Source organism: Aethalodelphis obliquidens, unplaced genomic scaffold (assembly GCF_003676395.1).
Source record: "Aethalodelphis obliquidens isolate GAN/ISIS:26980383/991018 unplaced genomic scaffold, ASM367639v1 scaffold50, whole genome shotgun sequence".
NCBI lineage: Eukaryota > Metazoa > Chordata > Mammalia > Artiodactyla > Delphinidae > Aethalodelphis > Aethalodelphis obliquidens.
Genome location: NW_020837994.1, coordinates 4,051,470 through 4,069,593, shown reverse-complemented (window position 1 = coordinate 4,069,593; position 18,124 = coordinate 4,051,470). Strand labels below are relative to the sequence as shown.

Below are 18,124 nucleotides of genomic sequence, written 5' to 3'. Positions count from 1 at the left end.
CACAGCTAAAAAGTGGGGCAGGGCTGGCTGCCTCCAGCTCCAGTGTCCACCTGGGCCTGCTCCATCGATCTGCCCCTCACACAGCCCCCAAGTGGGACACCCACTATGGCCAACACCCCATCTCAAGCTTGGCTCAGGCCCCGCCTCACCTGCTTTGCGGCACCTTGGAACTTGGACACTGGACTGATGGGCAGCGGGGACTAGAGTGTCTGTGATGGTGTAAGAACCTTCGCTCCACCACCCCAGCTGGCCTCAGCTGACCCAGGGACTGGAGGGGACAGGGAAGAAGGGGAAAGGGCCCCAGAGGGTGTCTGGAGTCAAATTTTCCAACAGCCTGGCAGAGTGTGCTTGGGGCCAGCTAAATGTAGTTTAAAGGGAGAGATTTGACACTGAAGTCCATGTTGCAGAAGAAAATTCCCACAGGACACAGCCCACGTGGTACCTGTTCACGGCAAAGTTCTCGAACCCAAAGATGTCCAGGAGGCCGATGGACCGTCGAGAGTTATTCACTTCCTGGGAGGGAGGTTTGTAAATTGCCGCGTTGATCTTGTCCACAATCCACACAAAGAGCCGCCCGTAGATCCCCTGCGGGGAGAGGCAGCCACGTAAGCCACGGGTGCAGCCACAGCCTCGCAGCAGGACCGGCCAGGCTCCTGGGCCTCGGTGGCCTCGCTCCAGCCCCTTCCTGCAGCATGAAACCCCCAAGCTTCACCCTCTCCTGCCAGAACAATTCCTGCCTGTCCTTCAAAGCTCTGTGGAGACGTCAGCTCCACCAAGAAACTTCTCCTGACCTCACGCAGTTTGGGCTCCCATCTCTCCCAACCATCTCTGCCTCCCCTTCAGCTCTGATTATCACGAGGGTCCCAGAGCCCAGCACAGGGCCTGGCACAGCAGAGGGGCTCAACGGATGACAAAATGGCAGGACTGGGGGGCTTCTCCACCCAACCCAGCCCCTCTTCGGCGGTCCTCGTTGGAGAGATCAGAGAGGGTATCCCCTGGGCTGGGAATAGCACAGCAGACCGAGTGACCAAAGGTTATGATTCAACATGAAGCAGGCCAGGTGTGGAGGGCCTCAGGGCACCAGAGCTGTTGGGGCCGCTGAAGAGCACAGCTCCCACCCCTTGTGGGACAGACGAATGAGGCTCCGGGGAAGGCAGGCTCTTGCCCAAGCCCCAGAGAGCGCCAGTGGCTGGAGCCGGACCCAAGGGCAGACCGGGGTCAGGGCCCAGACGTCCTTCCAGCTCTGTGGACTCCTCGGCTCCTGTCCGTGAACAACCCCACCTCCCGTGGGGCGGGGAGAGCCGGCAGCCACTCCACCTTGACGAAGGCGTCTCTCACGTCCAGCGCTTGCTCCCTGCTGAGCGGGGTGGACACCGTCTCCCCGCGGGTGATGAGGGTGCGGCTGGTCAGGCAGCTCATCAGGTTTGGGGGGTTCACCTAGTGGGGCAACATCCAGGCACCCACTCAGCCGCCTGCCAGCCTGCCCCTCCCTCCATCACACCTAGAACCCCTCCCGCCTTCCACCAGGCCTGACTCAGACTCTGCCCTCCACGGCCATATCCTCCCCAGTCATCAAACCCACCCAAGGGCGGCTGAGAAGGAACTACTCTCTCCTCGACAGCCCCCTCCCCTCCCCCCAGCATGTCCCCTGTCCCTCCGGCACCGGCTTTGACTCGGGCTTTATTTATACCAGTTTTCCAACTCGAGGCAGAGTCTAGTAAATCTTTACTACAAGACTGACTGACCTTCTCAGGGCCCCCATGCTCCACACCCTCCCCAGGGGCAGCCGTGCTAGGTCCCCACTCCTCCTCTGGGACCCGTGCCCAACACAGATCCTGCACACAACCGGTTCTCGACGTCGAACTTCTAGAACTCTCCAAGCAGAGGGCCCCAGCTCCCTGAGCCTGAGGTCAAAACTGCTCCTCTGGGAGAGGGAGAAGCAGGCGAGGGGACAGAAAGCTCTCACTGACCTCGAGCAGAGACGCGGCTGTGGCCAGGGATGGGGAGAAGAGGACCTCGCAGGCATCCAGGTTTTCAAACGTACGGTCTGTCAGCAGCACCAGGGCGCAGCGTCAGGCAAGGGGGGGGGGCATGGGGGGAAAGGGACAGTCTAGCAGGATAAGGCGGCTCTTGTCTCAAGTCTCAGGGGGACTGCCCTGCCCACAGAGGGCATCAGCACCATGACTAAATGCTTTTCTGGGTTAATATCAGTTTGACGAATGTTGTCACCGTGAGCCACGGGCACCAGGAGGGTAGGGAGCACGTATGCCCAGCATCTGGCTTCATGCCTGACATCCACGTAGCAGACACTGGCAGTCACGGCCCCCTCTCCCATGACCCTCACTCCAGACCCCCAGAGCAATCAGGGGCTCCTGAGACAGGCTTGGAGAACTTGTCTAGCTCTGTGCCTGATACCATCTGCCCTTCGCCAAATGTGCCCTGCTCTCTCAGGCCTCAGGACCTTTGCACAGGCTCTTCCTTCTGCCTGGTGCGTGCTTTCTCCACGTCTCTTAGTCTTTCAAGACTCACTAAGACTGTGAGCTCCTTAGAGCTGGGATCATTCATTCATACTGAGCAAACATTCCCAGAGCTCTTACTCTGTCCTGGGGCCATGCTGGACACCAGGGCAAGAGCAGAGTGGACTTGGTGCCTGTCTCAGAGGACCTCCTCCCAGCCTGGCACATCGCTGGAGTGTCAGATGAGTGAACGTGTTCCCTTTTCTAGCCTGCCTTCCTTTCTGAAGATGGCTGTTCAGTCACTCACCCTCATACTTCAGGTTGCCCAGGTGCAGGATGGCGGCCAGGAGCTTTGAGATCTCCCAGTTCTCCGTGTCTGTGAACATAAGCACCTTCATGGCCGAGCGGATGTTGGCATACTCCTGGCTGTCCTCGCGGCCCTCACAGGTTATGCAGTTACCCTGGTGGGAGTGGGTGGGAGAGTGGGGAGTAGAAGGGTGTCGGGGAGGCCACAGGTACTCACAGTGCCTGGGCTGAAGGGCCCTCTGCCTGGCCAGGCCAGCCTGGGTTTCTGAGCACTGACTTCACCTATGACTCCTCCAGGAAGTCTAGAAAGCTCCTGGCTGGCCTTCTCAGGAATACATTGCCCACATCTGGGAAGCATGGATGGCCCTTCTTCCCATGAGTGAGAGGAGCCGGGTCACTGATGCCAGGCCTGCCCCCGTCACCCCGCCTGGCAAGTCACAGCACCAAGGCCTTACCTTACCCCTCTCCCCCCATGGACATCCACCCTCAGGAACCTGAACCCCTCACAAGGTGCAGCCTGGGGTAGAAGGCGGGAGGTGGTAACTACAGACAGGCAGGGCATCGCCTGGGGTCTGCCCCATTGTGTGTGCCTATGAGACCCGTGTGTGCACGTGTGTGTGTGTGTATCCAAGTGTGCCAGCCAGCTAACGGAAGTGCCCAGAAAGGCCTGCCACACCTACAATACACAGACATACACACACACCCCCCTTGGTTGTCCCACATCCCTCAGCTGCCGTGGCCCACACTTGTGTCCACGTGGCTGGCGCACCTCAGGTCCAGACAACCCGGCGTGGGCTCCCCCCAGTCCAGCCTGCTGTGTGCATGGCCCACCACTGGCGCTGAGTGGCAGCGATGGCCTCAGGCCCACTTTTCCTTTATGTCCAGACAACAAGAGGCTGGCAACAGGGCCCTGCAACCAGTAAGCCCCCGGGGCTGAAGCCACAGCAGGCTGTACCCTACAATCCTGGGGGCCCTGGCAGAGGTCCCAGTCTCCACGTCCTCAAAGAATAACGTATCACCTCCCACGTGTGCAGACAGGGCCGGGTGCGCTTACTCGTGGGCGTGTGTGTGTCTTTGCGTCCCTGGGGCTGGGACGTCTACACATTTAGGCATGTGTGTGTCTGTGGTGATAATTCGTCTAGATGTGTGTACAAGCAGGCGTGTGCCCACGTGGGGAACAGGCCTTATGGTGGGCTGGGGCCAGTCAGAGGATGGAAGGAAGCCCACAGAGAAGTTCCTACCCACCAGGCCTGGAGCTGCGGAGGGGCTGGGACGGTGTCCCCCTCCCCGGGTGCCCCACCTGGGCCTCACCATGGCCAAGTAGTTATAGTCTGTGGCCTGGCCCAGGCCCAGCTTCCTCTTCTGTTCGTCACTCATGCCCTCCAGCATGCAGTAGAACACGTGGTAATTCCTTTCATCGGGGGCCTAAAAGTGGGAGCACAAGGTGTTGGGGGATGGGAGGGCGGGAGGAGGCCATGCGGAGCCAGACAGACAAGCAGACTGTAAACAGTACTATGTTAACAAGTGCCTTTCCTGAAAAAGTCCCCGTGGGTGGGTTTCCTGCTGGGATTTCAGGCACTGAGGCAAGCGAACTGCAACACAGGGACAACCAAGGCCATGCAGACGGTGTGCACCCCACACCCCCCTGAGGCTGGGGGTCCCGCGCAGCTGCAGCTCTGCCCAGGGGCTCGGGCCCACCTGGCGACAGACACGTGACTTCTCCAGCAGGTACTGCTCGATCCTGGCGCCCTCGATGGCGCCCCGCTTGTTGAAGTGGATGTCGATGTACTTCCCGAAGCGGCTTGAGTTGTCGTTGCGAATGGTCTTGGCATTCCCAAATGCTGCAGGGTGGGCAGACGTTCATGGGTCATGGTCAGTGTCAGTCGCCCCCCAGCCCCCCAGCCCCGCCCTGAGAGCCCGGCCCTACCTTCCAGGATGGGGGTGGCTTCCAGCACCTGCTGCTCGATCCATGAGTGCTGCCCGCTGATGGCCGCCAGGAACTGCAGGATCAGCTTTGTGCTCTCCGTCTTCCCTGCCCCAGACTCCCCACTGCAGAGGAGCCCCAGGCAGAGGCAAGACCTGTTACTGCCCTAAACTGTGGCCCCCCCTCCAACCAGCTCCCTATCTGTAAAATGAGCTGACACTATGGACCTTCCAGGTCTGGGGAAGGCGAAAGGAGCTCAGCGCCCTGCCACAGCTAAAGGTTACCTTCTTTCCCCTTATTCAGACACACACACTCCTCCACCCATACTGCCACACAGCATGGCACGACCTAGATGCTCGATCAATGCTTTGTTGTTTTACTCTCTGCCCAAGAGAGAACAGGAGCCTAAGGTTGCAACTGACCATAATTTAACAGGAGCCAGCAGTAAACAAGGTTGGTCTCAACAGTTAACATGCGCTTTGGTAGCATTAATAGAGGTATAAGGCCTGGGAAAGGGGAGGTGATTCTCTATATTAGGAGGCATTAGCGGGAGCACAGAGCAGGAGTTCTAGGGGCCAAGCCTGGGGCTCCATGCTGGTCCTGGGCCGCCCACCTGATGATACAGCACTGGTCACGGCTGTTGCGCTTCATGTTGAAGTAGCAATTGTCAGCAATGGCAAAGATATGTGGGGGCATCTCCCCAATCTTCTTGTTGGTGTACTGGCGGATGTGTTCTGGCGAGTAGATAGAGAGCAGCTGGTAGGGGTTCACAGCCACCAGGATGGAGCCCGTGTAGGTCTGTGGGCAACAAGGAACAGGGAGCTCACTCCTTCCCATGTGGGAGGCTCTGACTCTAGAAAGCTCTCAGGCTCTGCCCTGCTCCGTCCCTCTGGAAGGGATAGCACTGGCTTTGGAGTCCCATGGATCTGGGGTCAGAATCCTACCTCCCTATGAGCTGGGGGTGGGGCCTTCAGATTAGCATTGGGTCGGGCTTACAGTAGGTGCTCAGAGACATTTGATGAAAGGAGGGAGGAAGTGGGGAGGGAGGGAAGGCGGGTCTCAAAGCCTCAATTTCCTTATCTTTATCTGTAAAATGGGCATAATATAACTTTATGAAAGAAGATGGTGGACTTTAAAATTTATAGCACACTGCAGGTAATTCTCAAATGCTGGCCCCCACCTTTGCCTCCAAACCCTGCATCCCAAACCTTCAGAGTAAAATTCACAAACTGGACCTTCCCAGAGTGGAGGAGTTGGGTTGGTGAGGGGGGAGTGGAATGAAGCCATAAAGAGCTAAAGGGGCTGGGTGGGCCCCAGTCTCTGCAGCACTGCCCCTGTGCTGTGGGGGACAGAGTGCCTCCAGCCATCTCAGGCAGTGGGGACACACAGGCCAGACACACCTCAGAGAGCCTTCTGGGGGCTTTCTCTCCTCGGGCTCCTCTGTTAGGGCACCTACGTGCAAAATTTCCTGCTGTGGGCCCTGCTACACAGGGGACACAAGGCCTGGCCCTCCTGCCACCAGGACACAGGGAGGCCCTCAGGGGTTACTTCTCCTTCTCTCCCCACCTCTCCCCACTCCAACTCAAAAAGGTCAGGCCCAGCTTATAAATGGTGACGGATCTATTGACATCTGGGCCCAGAGGGGTTGAAGAAAGATGTGACTGTGCAGGGGAGGCGACAGCCCTGCCCATCCCCTCCCACCCAGGGCCCAGTGCATCATACCAGAGCCCCAGTCACGCCCTAGCAGCCTCGGCCCAAGGTGGCCGTGCAGGGAAGGCGCTGCTGCCAGCACCGCATGCCAGGGCAAGTGCCCACCCCGGGAGCAGGTGTGGCCACGCAAAGCTGCCCTGGGCTGAGTGCCCCAGACCCAGGCTTCTCTCCTGCCAGACATTGTCCTTTTGGGCCCCAGTGGACGCTCCTCTCCCCCTGGCTCTTCCTACCAGCTAGACTCTGGTAACCAGGTAGGAGAGACAGCCACAAGGAACATCCCTTTGGCAGATCACTTTGCTTCTCTAAGCTTCAGTTTGCTCATCTGTAAAAGGGAGATGGTTAACACCCACCTCCCAGGGCTGTCATAGAGACCAAAGGGCACAACCTTTGACAGGTGTCTGGTATAGAGTCAGCTGTCCACAAATGCTCCCTTCCTTTCTTCTGAATACTCCCCTAACAAAGCGATGCTCAACGACCTGGCCCGTGATCCTCATGTGGCCTCGGGCCAGCTAGGCTCCGTGCTGTCATTCAAGAACCCTTCCCTGAGGCACGTGGGGAGGCTGAGAGCCACACGTTGGGTGGCAGGGAGGGAGAGCCTGGGGCCCTGGCAGCTTGCACCAAGCACACAGATTCCTTGAGATTGGGGCGGTGGGGGCGGGGTGGGACGGGGGAGTGGAGGGCTCGTCAGTGGGAATCAAGCCCAGAGGCATAAAAGGACAGGACACTTGGGAGGATTGCTGGGAAAAGGTCACCCTGGCAGCTGGGGAGAATGAAGAGCAGCTACAGACGCAGGAGGCAGAGACACTATTTCAGACCCAATGAACCGATCGACGGGGGCAGTCAGAGCCAGACCGAGGTGGCCCTGAGGACAGACCAAGCACAGGGCAAAGGGAATGCTGAGATGCCACAAGCAGCCTTCCAGGGGCTGGACCTGGACCCTCTTCTCCCCCTCACAGCTCCCATGGCCCTGTCTACTCTGCCCACAGCCCAGAGGGCCCTCCTGAGCACTAGACCCCTCAGCCTCCTCCCCAACTTGATGTCCACCAGCCTGTCCAGATGGGAGCTCACTCTCCCCTCAACCCTGCTCCTCCTCTGCCTCCCGGCTCGGCCAACAGCACCATCACTATCCTTCACGGCTGACCTTCACAGCCGACCTTCACCGCTGACCTTCACCAGGGCGGACCTTCACCAGGGCGGACCTTCACCAGGGCGGGATGCCGGGAGGCCTCCCTCTCCTTCATAACAATGCACTTCACTCCGTGGGCACGGCCACCTCCCTGGCCAGGCGCCTCCCCTCTGGGCTCCCAGCTTCCACACTGGCCCCTACAATCTGTCCTCCACTGGGAACCAGAGTCAGCTCTGAAAATCTGACTGTGTCATCCTCCTCCTGAAAACCCTCAGGAGATTCCCCATGGCCTCAGGACAAAGTCAGTATCCTTCCCCTGCCCACAGATCTCCGTCCGAGCCCTGGCCCTCGTTATCTGCATCCCACAGCCAGAGGCTCCCTCCATATTAAACCTTCTGTTAAAAGCACCAAACTCCATCCCCTGCCCCCTCACCCAGCCAATGCCTGCTCATCCTTCAGGTCCAAACGGAGATGAGCGCTCCCCCCTCAGGAAGCCAGGCGCCCTCCTGTGTGACCCATCACAGCCTCCATGGTCCCCTTCACTTGGCCCCCGACTCCTCCATAATTCTGGTTCAAGGCCTCTGCCCCCCAGCCTCACTTGTCTCTCTACCTGGGGCCCAATACTGTGCATGGTGCGTAAGACACGCTCAGCAAACGTTTGGCAAGTGAACGAATGAGTCACTAAATTAATGGATGGAGAAGAAATTCACTGCTGTCCACAGGAAACAGCAAGAAAAGGAGCTGAGGGGACAGTCCTGTCAGCAACACTGTGGCGGGCCTGCCTACGCTGACAGGAAGGATGGCCCGGGCTGGAGCTAGTGGAAAAAGCACACAGGTGTGAGGAGAAATGCTATCATTTGTGTAGAAAAAAATTTTAATTTTATATATATATATATAATTTAATATCATATATATCATATATATATAGTCTTTCTCTTAGAGGATAGATAAGAAGTGAGTAGCAGCGGTCATCTCTGTGGCAGAAGGAATATTTTCCAATCTGTAGCACATATACCCATTTCAAACTAAATAATAAAAACGAAGCCTTTTCCTTCAGCGAGAGGACCCGGCCCAGCAGAACAAGGACACACCACCTGCCAGGAAGATCCCTGTCGGGCGCAGGACTTGCAGCTTCCAGGCCAGCTCTCTCTGTATTGTCAGAAGGCCCCTGTGAGATGTAGTCATGACGCCCCTTCTCAGATGGGAGAACTGAGCCTCTGAGAAGGGGCGGGGCTTGCCAAGGTTGCACAGCAGATAAGCAGGGAGTGGGATGAAGCAGGGACCCTGGCACCAGAACCCCAGCTCTCGCCTCCCCACCTGGGCTCCCCCAGATCCCAGGAATTCACCTGTGAGACTGCGGAGCTGGCAGTGGGGGAGGTAAGAGAAGTGAGGGGCTTGGCCACTGCTGACAATGAGACTCAGGCCCATCCTGCCTTTCTCTGGGCCTTAGCACCCGTCCGTCCCCTGAGGTTCTAGGCGCTGCTCCCTGAGGCCCTCTGGCTCTGTCTCTCCAAGGGTTCATGGTCAGCAGAGAGTTAATGTCCAACTACCCAGCACAGGCCTCTTCTCCAGTAATAAAGCCTGCCCTGTGGGCCCATGGGCTGGAGTAGGGAAGAGATAAGGATTATTCCCAAGACAAGGACATAGCACACAGGTCCCTAGGGGCCCCCAAGTCCCCAGGTGGAGATCAAGGAGCCTCTCTTGGGCCAGAGACACACCCCAGGAGATATGGTAGGAATCCACCTCCTCCAGGAAGCCTCCGGGCCTGCTAGCCCTGGGGCCTCTCCCTTAGCAGACCATGGAGACCAAGACATACATCTTAGACACATACACCTTCCTAGTGTCACAGAGGCACCCACCCCATTGTGCCAAAGGGACGGCTGAGACCAGAAATGGGTAGGGACTCCCTAAAGGCAACCTGTCAAGACCTGGATCCAGGCCCCCCAGCCCCCAGACCAGGGCTCCAGCCCGTGTTCAGCCTCAGCCCTGCTACCTGCTGCCCGCAAGACCCAGGGACGACCCCTGGCCTCTGGGACCACCCAGTGAGAGGTTGCTAGGTGTCCTCTGAAGGCTCTGCTCCATGTAGGGTGCCTCGGGCTGACTTACGGCCCTGGGGTGCTGTCCCTCATGCACCTGGGGCCAGGCCAGCTGGAGCAGGCAAGCCCTGGGCAGACAGTCAGGGACAGAGCGTCCTCCGGGCCAAAGGCTGTGAGTGGCCGTGGTAATCTGAGGAAATCCTGGGTGCGTGGGGGTGTGCCCAGGGTAACCCAAGCCATGAAGTGACCAGGGGTTGCCATGGTTAGGGACAGGTATGGTTTCTGGGCGGGACAATGGCCTGGCTGCTTCTTCAAAGCCCTGCTCTAATCCTACTTCACGCACCCAGTCACAGAATCATAGAGTCAGAGAGTCATTTGAGCTGACTCTTGAGCCCTACAATTGTGGAGCACGGCTCCCCAGACCAACAGACACCCAGCATCTCAGGCCCACAGACTATCCAAGCTGGGCACCTTCCAGGCGCCACGACTTGACTTCCAGCCATGAGTCTCTGAAGGAGAAAGACAGCTCAGACACCTCGTGTGGGCTCCACCCCCGTGCCCTCCCACCCTCACCCAAAAATCAGTCAGAAAGGCTACTAGTGAAACTTCTAATGAGGCAAACGGTGCAGATCCCAGCGTTCTCTGGAGAATCCACAAAACTCTAGAATTCTTTTCTTTGATCCCACAGTCAACCTAGGTAAGGCCTAATGTTCAGGCTGATTTCTCTGCCGGCTGCCAGTCTACCCTCAAAACTTCACAAACAAGATTCACTGATCTCGGACTGTCTGAAGTTTTTTCCTCCTCTCTCCCTTTTGAATCCTGTGTTTGCCTTTGTTCTTTGATTCAGTCTACCAACCGACTCCCTCACTTACAAAGAACCAGTTTGCCGGCAAAATCACTAAACTACGCGCAAAATAACCAACTACATGCCTCTGAATTATTCTTAGACATTGTCCGCGGGGTCCCTGGTGGAAACAGCTCCCACCTCACTCAGCTCCCCCCTGTGAAGCTCACCCCCGAAAGGAGATTCAGGACGTCAGCTCTGCAGTGGCCTCCCTGGGCAGGCAAGTAGGTAGGCTCCCACTCACCTCCAGACCCAAGTGTCAGACTCCACCCAGGCCTGGGTGGGTGGCGATGGAGAGCCCCTGGACCATCCTGTGTCCACCTGCTGTCCAGAGAGAGGAGGGAGGAAGGAACCGCCAAGAACTGGGGTGCAGACACAAGTGGGTCCCATGGGATATCTCTGGCCTGGGCTCAAGTCCTAGCTCCCCCCTGCCATTGTCTAGGTGACACTGCTCACATCTGGAGGTGCCATTGTGCCCTGCCCCCTGGGTGAGGAAAGGAGTGAGAGGGGCTTTGTGGGTACTAAGGGTCTCCCTGAGAAAGCTGCTTGCTGTGCCAATGCAATCAACGTACGTCAGGGGCCCAAGCACAGCCTCTTCTTGGGAGTTCAAAGCTACAGAAGGACCCAGAGTGGGGAGGCTGGCAGGGGGCCTCCCGAGCAGCTGAGGCACCACAATTCCAGGACTTCTGAGGGCCCAAGAGTTCCTTGTTGTGCTTCCTCAGGTTCCCTCAGACTCTCCCAGCTCTGTCTCCCTGGCTCCCCTTCACAGTCCTGACAAATCACTCACTCGGCACGGTCCTGCCTCAGGCCTTCTGTTCATGAAGTGTCCCTTCCTGAACGCCATCTCCACCAGCGGCCAGGAGGTGACCTGGGAGCGAGACCTCACTCCTACAGACTCTGCGGAACCAGCTCCGCACCTCTCTCAGGCACTTATATCACCCCACACCTCCCCTGAGCGTGCCCAGCCTGGGGACCTGGCTCAGGGGGCTCCCTCCTGCTCTCTCCTTGTTGTACACCCACAGCTTCCTTCACCCCTGAGCTGCTTGGGCACACAGCTCCGGGCCTGGCTAAGCCTTATAGAGCCTGAGTTTCCCTGTCTGTAAAATGGGACTAGGTCAGCAGTTCTCAGAGTGTGGTCCAAAGACCCCTGAGGGTCTCAGAGACCCTTTCAGGAAGTCCATAAGGTCTTGTCTTTTCCACCTCCATATCTGTGAGGCCAGATTTTCTTCATACGCTTCAGCCAACACAATGTCACATCAGTCTGGATGTGAAGCAGATACAGGAATCGGGTTGTCTTCTATTGAGTCAGATACTAAAAATATTTGAAAAAAATGTAAAACAATGCCCCTCTTCTTACTAATTGTTTTATGTTGGCAAATATAGTTATTTTTCATAAAAATACATTATCCTGTAATGGATTTTTTGTGGTTACTTTTAAATGTCTCAGTTAAATTTCTAATATGTTAAATATCAATAGATACAACCCACATAAACAAAAGCTCTTTGAGGTCTTCAATAATTTTTAAGAACACAAAGCACTCCTGAGGCCAGAAAGTGTGAGAATCTCTAGACTAAATGATCCTGATGGGCCCTTCTTGTTCTCATGGTCTCTCAGCTCACCTCTTGGGATCAGCTCACTCCTGGCTGAGTGAGATGCTCTTTATTTGTCCTCTTGAGTTTCAAGGTGGGGAAGTGTGGGGGGGGGGGTGTATGACTGGTTCTAATTTCAAGGGTTTGGGGGATCAAGGAGCATGTCCAGCCTCCATCCCCTTCAAGAGGACACAGACTTCCAACCCATCCCCTCTTGACTTTGAGGACCCATGGCAGGTCCTGACCCCACAGCAAACCCAGGGAGAACAGCAGATCCCCCATCTCTGGGCAAAGCACTGAGCCTGTCACCGTCCCCTCCCTGGTCTGGCCTCCCGGTGGTTTCAGCCCTACGGAGGCACATGAACCCCTGGAAAAAAACCTCCCCATTCTCCAATCACAGACCACACAAGCCACAGCCCCAAAGAGAGGATGAGCCACAGACGCGAGCGGCTGTGGGCGTGGGCTGAGTCCCTGGTCCCCAGTGGCCAGCTGCAGAGGCTGGGCAGGGCTGGCTGCAAGTCAGAGGGACTGCAAGTGGGCGGGGCTGCTGGCAGGCGGGGCGGCACTCACGTAGATGAGATGGTCTCGGTATCTAATGAGCAGGTTGCGCAGGATGCCAGCTTCGTTGAGGTCCCCCAAGCGGATCATGTCCTCCACGCCGTGGACCGACGTGGGGTGCATGGGCTTGATGTGCCTGGCATTCTGCGGGGAGATCCAGTGTTCCTGCGGGGAGGCACAGTGGCTAACGTAAGCTAGTTGCGTCCTCCTGGCTGCACTTTGCTAGAGAAGAGTCCCGGGAGGGACGGGAACCCCGGGTACCTGCGACCCCATAAGGGCCTCTCCTGCGGCCAAACACTATCATTTCTAACATCTATGAGGACGTTAGCGCCCACCCCTACCCTTCATGGACCACTCTTCCTCCTCTTAGGGGATTCTCTCTGCAGACCTAAGAGGTGGGCATGGCAGGGATTTGGGCCCTACCTCATGGTTGTCATAAAAGGGATTAGTCTCTCCAGTCACCTTACAGGATGGAGTGGAAAGTGTAATCACTGGAGTTAGACAGACTTGGCTTCAAATCCAAACTCCGATAAACAAAGGCACAAGAATTATTCAGATAGTGCAATATTTCCTGCTGCCACGGGGGGCAGATGGTTGCACATCTGGGCAATAGCCTTTGTTCTTTCAACAAGTTTGCGAAGCCGTGGTTTCCTCTGACCTCCCCCAGGTGGTCTCCAGTACCCTCTACTCACAGCCCCAGCTTCTCAGAGAAGTGAGAATCTCTCCTGTGCTCTGCACTGTGGCTACAACCTGAGTCAAGCTTCCAAAGCCCTCTGGGGCCCCCTCCTTGTTCCCAAATGCCGGAACCCTGGGAGCCTCAGGACCAGGCAGAAAGCTGACTGGTTCCCCAGGCTGGGGTCAGTGCCTCCTCTGGGCTCCCACATACCCTAGGTCTCCCATTGCAAGGCAATGGTCACTGCCACTGTCGGAGCGCAGTTCTGGCCCTGACCCCTCCATTTTCCCCAAGGCTGGTTCCATGTCTGCTATACGCCTGGTTCACAGTGCCTCATATAGGGGCCAGGCACAAATGACGTGGCAGGGGATCCCCGATGAGACAGATGGCCGGCTGGGGACTACAGGAACCAGTCTGAATTAAAAGCAGAGTCCTAGTCATGGAGAGACCCCAGAAGTCCCCTATTACAGCCCCCTCACATCACATGAGAAAATAGGATCAGAGGACCACAGCCCTCAGAGAGGTGAGGGGCAGGCCAGCGATTGCTCATGACTCCAGTTTCCCTGGCATTTCACGGCATCTCCTGGGCCAGGGCATTACATTCCAGGTCAGGCCCTCAGACAGCCCTGACATGAATGCGCCTGGTGGTGAGATCAAAGAACCTGCCGACTTTCCAATCCCGTGTGGAACATTCCTCTCTCCCACCCTATTTCTTGATAAAAGCTGATCCAATTGGAAAATTCCCTTTCCCTGACTCGGTCCTAAGCCCTGGAGTGGGCCAGAGGGGAGAGGACGTTGGGCAGGCTGTCTGCCTTCCCCGCTCGACCCCAGCCTCTGGTCCCATAATTCCTCCCCAAGACACTTCCGCACAGAGTTAAGAGCTGGCTCAGCCACTGCAGGACCTGTAGCCCTGTGCACATCACTTTGCTTTCCTGAACCTCTACAACCTCATCTGTGAAATGGGAATGAGATTAACAATCCCTTTTTCTTGGAGATGTTGGGAGGGTTAATTGATACAATAATGGCCAACCTCTGTTTCACTCCTGCCAGGTCTAAAAAGCACTGGTGCCTGATAATTGCTCAACCAGTGCTGGGTATTATCACTTTAATGTTTTCCAGTTTTTGTTGCAAAAGAGATGTACGTTCTCATTTGTTTCTCTTAACGTCTCATCATGGAATTACCAGTCCCGTCTTACAGTGAGGAGTCACATTGGAGAGGTAAAGTGGCGTGCTCAGTTAGATGGCAGAGCTGAGCCTTTCCCCGCCCCTTTCCTGCATGGAAGGTCGCCCGGCTGAGGTCAGCAGCGCTCAGGTCAACGTCCACAGACACCTACAGCACAGACCAAAGTGTAACCAGGGCAGAAACTGAGGCCTGGCCCTGAAGGCATACCAGCGAGAGACAGAGAGGGAACATGGCCAATTCTAGGGCCTGGGGGCACATTTGGGAAAGAGCTGGCCTGGCACTGAGCTCAGAGAGGCAAGGACCACGTGCTCTGTAGAGGAAGGGAAGGAGGGGTACATCTGCCAATGAGAACAGCTTGGACAAAAGCAGAGCCTTAGGACTCCAGTGAGGACGGAACCATGACCTTTCATTCATTCAGCAAGTCTTTACAGAGGACCTTCTCTGGGAGACCTTTTGTTGTGCTCTGGGGAACCAGATGTGATTCACCTGGTCCCTGCCCTCAAGCTGAGGGAGTCTGTGGGCAGACAGAGGGGTCAAAGATGATGGCCTGGAGGTGGGGGAGGGGGAGGGAGTGGGAGTAGGAAAGGCTGGTGAAAGGGGAGGCCAGAAGCCGCTAGGGGCCCAATGCCACTGAAGCAAACCCAGCCCCCTAACCTGCTCCCAGCCAGCCAGCCACATCCCTCCCCCCTCTGCAGCCCCCGTTCTCAGGGGGCAAGTGGGAGGGGACCTCTGGGATCCGGTGACACAGTTATGGGACACCATCTGACATGCAACATGACCCAGATGAAACTCAAGCCTGCAGGCAGAGTCCCTGGGCCCCACCCGGGGGGTCCAGGCTAGCCTGTGGGCCTGCGTGTGCTGCCAGCCATATCCGTGTCCCCCTTCTGAGGCTGCAGCCTCACAGGGGCTTCCTAGAAGGCCCTGGAACTGCAGCCTCTGGAATGACGTTGCAGGCACTCCATTTCTAAAAGCTCAGGGGACAAAAGTGTGGTTAACAGAACCTGAGCTCTAAAGCTGCCACCGAGATGCTGGGAGAGGAAACACCCGCACAGAACCCAGAGGTCCGGATCCTGACCCCAGCACCATCATTCACTAGCTGTGTGACTCGTCCTGAGGGTCCCTCTCTGGACTCCAGTTTCCCCTTGGGGTAACAGTTGCTGTCCTCCCTGCCTTTCACAGACACTGTGAGGACCTGAAGATAGAACTTCGGTCAAAGGGCTTTGCAAACCCCAAGGCGGGTATCCCCGGGGGCTGCAGGGATAGCAGTGATGTCCCTGCCTCCTCCACGTTCAGTACCAGGCCTCCAGGGTCCTGAGCCCTCCCCTGGAGCTCAACAGAGCCTTCTTCTCCAAGTCACTGCACCCTCTTCCACCCCCATCAAACTAAGAGGCTAAGATGGGGACTGTCTCTGTGCCCCCAGCGCCGGCCACAGCGTCAGGCACAACCCAGATTACGGTGGAACCTAATCTCTCTGGTCCTCCATGTCCCCACTAAGCTGTACATGTGCCCCTGCCGCATACACACATGCCATGCACACGCACACACGTCCAGAGTTCCCACGCTTCCCCTCTGGGCCCTCATCAGGGTCACCTTCTCTAAGGCAGAACCCTGACTTAAGACCTTTTCTTCCCTCCCCAAGGCCCCACTCTCACTGTCTATCAAACTTACACTTCCTGTGGCCCTTTTCTTCAGGGCCACAAGAGATAAAGCATTCAACTGTTAGACTAATTCCAGGGCAGCGTCGGGGTGGACAGTGAATTCGTGTGATGCCATAACCCCACAGAACGAGAGCGGGCATTTTCAGACCCCCTCACCCTCTTCTGAGGCATTCACGTGTGATCTCACATATGAATCAATAACCCTGTGAGGGTTCAGGAGGGAAAGAGATTTGGCCAAGGTTGCATAGCTAGCAAGTGGGCAGGATGGGATTTGAATCCAGTCTGTCTGACCCGAAAGCACCCCTGTACCTGAGGAGCTCCCAGTCCGGTGCCACCTCCTGCCCCACTGTACACACCGGTATGCCCACACAGACACACATTTCTAATACCAGGCAGAATGGACTGAAGTGCTGGTGGAACTAGAACAGGTAGCCTGGGGCAGAAGGGGAGGCTCCCTCCCACGGGGGTGATGGGGAAAGCTCCATGGGGGAAGGGGGCTCTGAGAGGCAGAAGCAGGGCACAGGCACTGCCTCCATCCCCCTGAGGCAGGTCACCTGTCAGCCTGGGTCCCCCCCAAGGCCTGGGGGCGGGGTGGCCGCGGGCTACTCACATTGCCTTCATCGTCCACCACCTGGATCTGCCCAGAGTCACAGAGCTTCACCACTGCCCCGATGGGCACATCAAACTCCTGCCCGGATCTCAGGTCCATCCAGACATAGTCCCCCTGCGGGTGAGAGAGGCCCAGGCCAGGTGAGCAGGGAGGGGGATCGGGTACTCCTTCCAAGCAGTCCCGTGCCCACCCCTCCACCACCAGAGGCTCTTGTGCCAACCACAGAAGAGGGAAGAGAAGGGAACTGGCACTGTGGAAGCCATGGTGCCAGGGCCTGGGCTGGGCACAATGTAGTGTCATCAATCCCTCCTCTGGGGCAGCTGTTACTGTCCCCAATTTATAATGAGTAAGCAGAGGCTCAGAGAGGGGAAGAGCCAACACCACACAGCTGGGCAGCTTCAAGCCCAGGCCTGTCCAAAGCCCTGACCTCTCCCCAAGATGCTACAGCCCACACATGTACAGCAGACTCATTGCAGTTTAGGCAGAAACACTTCCCCTCTGTCCTAAAGGAGGCGTACCCCCAGGACATCCAAACAGCCTCTGTCACCTCCTTGGTCAACAGTCACAGTTATGACTTCCCTGCAGTGATGCTGCTCTGTGCCAGGCCCCATGATCTATGTGGGCATCGCTCTCAGCCACACTGTCTCCTGGCTTGTGGGGACATCCCGATCTGGGGCCAGGGGACCATTATATTTGTGTCCCCTGCAGCGTTCAGCGAAGGGCCTGGCTCCCACTACACACTCAGTAAGGGTTCACAGAAGCCAAATCTACAATCCAGAGTCAGAAAATGGACTTAGAACAACCACTTTCAGCACTGATGCATTCAACGTGCATGTACTGAGCACACACTGGGTACAAGGCACTGATGGATCTAAATGCTGGGGATCGAGCAGTGAGCATGGAGTCCACATTCTAGTTGGGAGGAGACAGAAAACAAACAACTGAGCAAGTACACGGTCACTTGGGATGGCGGTAGTGCTGTGATGGAAGTGAGCACACCAACACTGGAGAAAGACAGAGCTGGCCAACCGGAGACTCATTCGCCGGAGAAGCCACTCTATGAAGGAAACCTCTGAGCTGAGACCTGAAGGGCGAAAAGCAGTCAGGCTAGGAAAGAGCAAGGGTAGAAATCTGGGCAGCGGAAATGATAAGTGCAAAGGCCCTGAGGCAGGAAGGAACCACAAAGAGGTGGTTGTTGCAGGACCTGATGAGAGAGAGAAATGGGCAAGATTCAGGACTCATAGACTCTCATTGGCCTGGAGGTAAAAGTTTGAATTTTATTCTAATCTTTTTTTTTTTTTTTTTTGCTGTATGCGGGCCTCTCACTGTTGTGGTCTCTCCCGTTGCAGGGCACAGGCTCCGGACGCACAGGCTCAGCGGCCATGGCTCACAGGCCCAGCCGCTCCGCGGCATGTGGGATCCTCCCGGACCGGGGCACGAACCCATGTCC

The 18,124-nt window shown here is 56.8% G+C and overlaps 1 protein-coding gene across 1 annotated transcript in view; it reads right to left on the bottom strand.

Moving 5' to 3' along the window:
• MYO7A (myosin VIIA) overlaps positions 1-18,124 on the bottom strand; it is a 61,518-nt gene that overhangs the window by 28,241 nt on the left and 15,153 nt on the right. Inside the window, exons 3-12 of the mRNA XM_027083268.1 lie at positions 16,675-16,788; positions 12,563-12,715; positions 5,300-5,484; positions 4,690-4,811; positions 4,461-4,603; positions 4,074-4,187; positions 2,764-2,917; positions 1,971-2,047; positions 1,318-1,437; positions 443-585 (exon numbers count right to left, since the gene is read on the bottom strand). Coding sequence (XP_026939069.1) covers positions 443-585; positions 1,318-1,437; positions 1,971-2,047; positions 2,764-2,917; positions 4,074-4,187; positions 4,461-4,603; positions 4,690-4,811; positions 5,300-5,484; positions 12,563-12,715; positions 16,675-16,788 — 1,325 coding nt within the window. The remainder of the gene's footprint in view (positions 1-442; positions 586-1,317; positions 1,438-1,970; positions 2,048-2,763; positions 2,918-4,073; positions 4,188-4,460; positions 4,604-4,689; positions 4,812-5,299; positions 5,485-12,562; positions 12,716-16,674; positions 16,789-18,124) is intronic.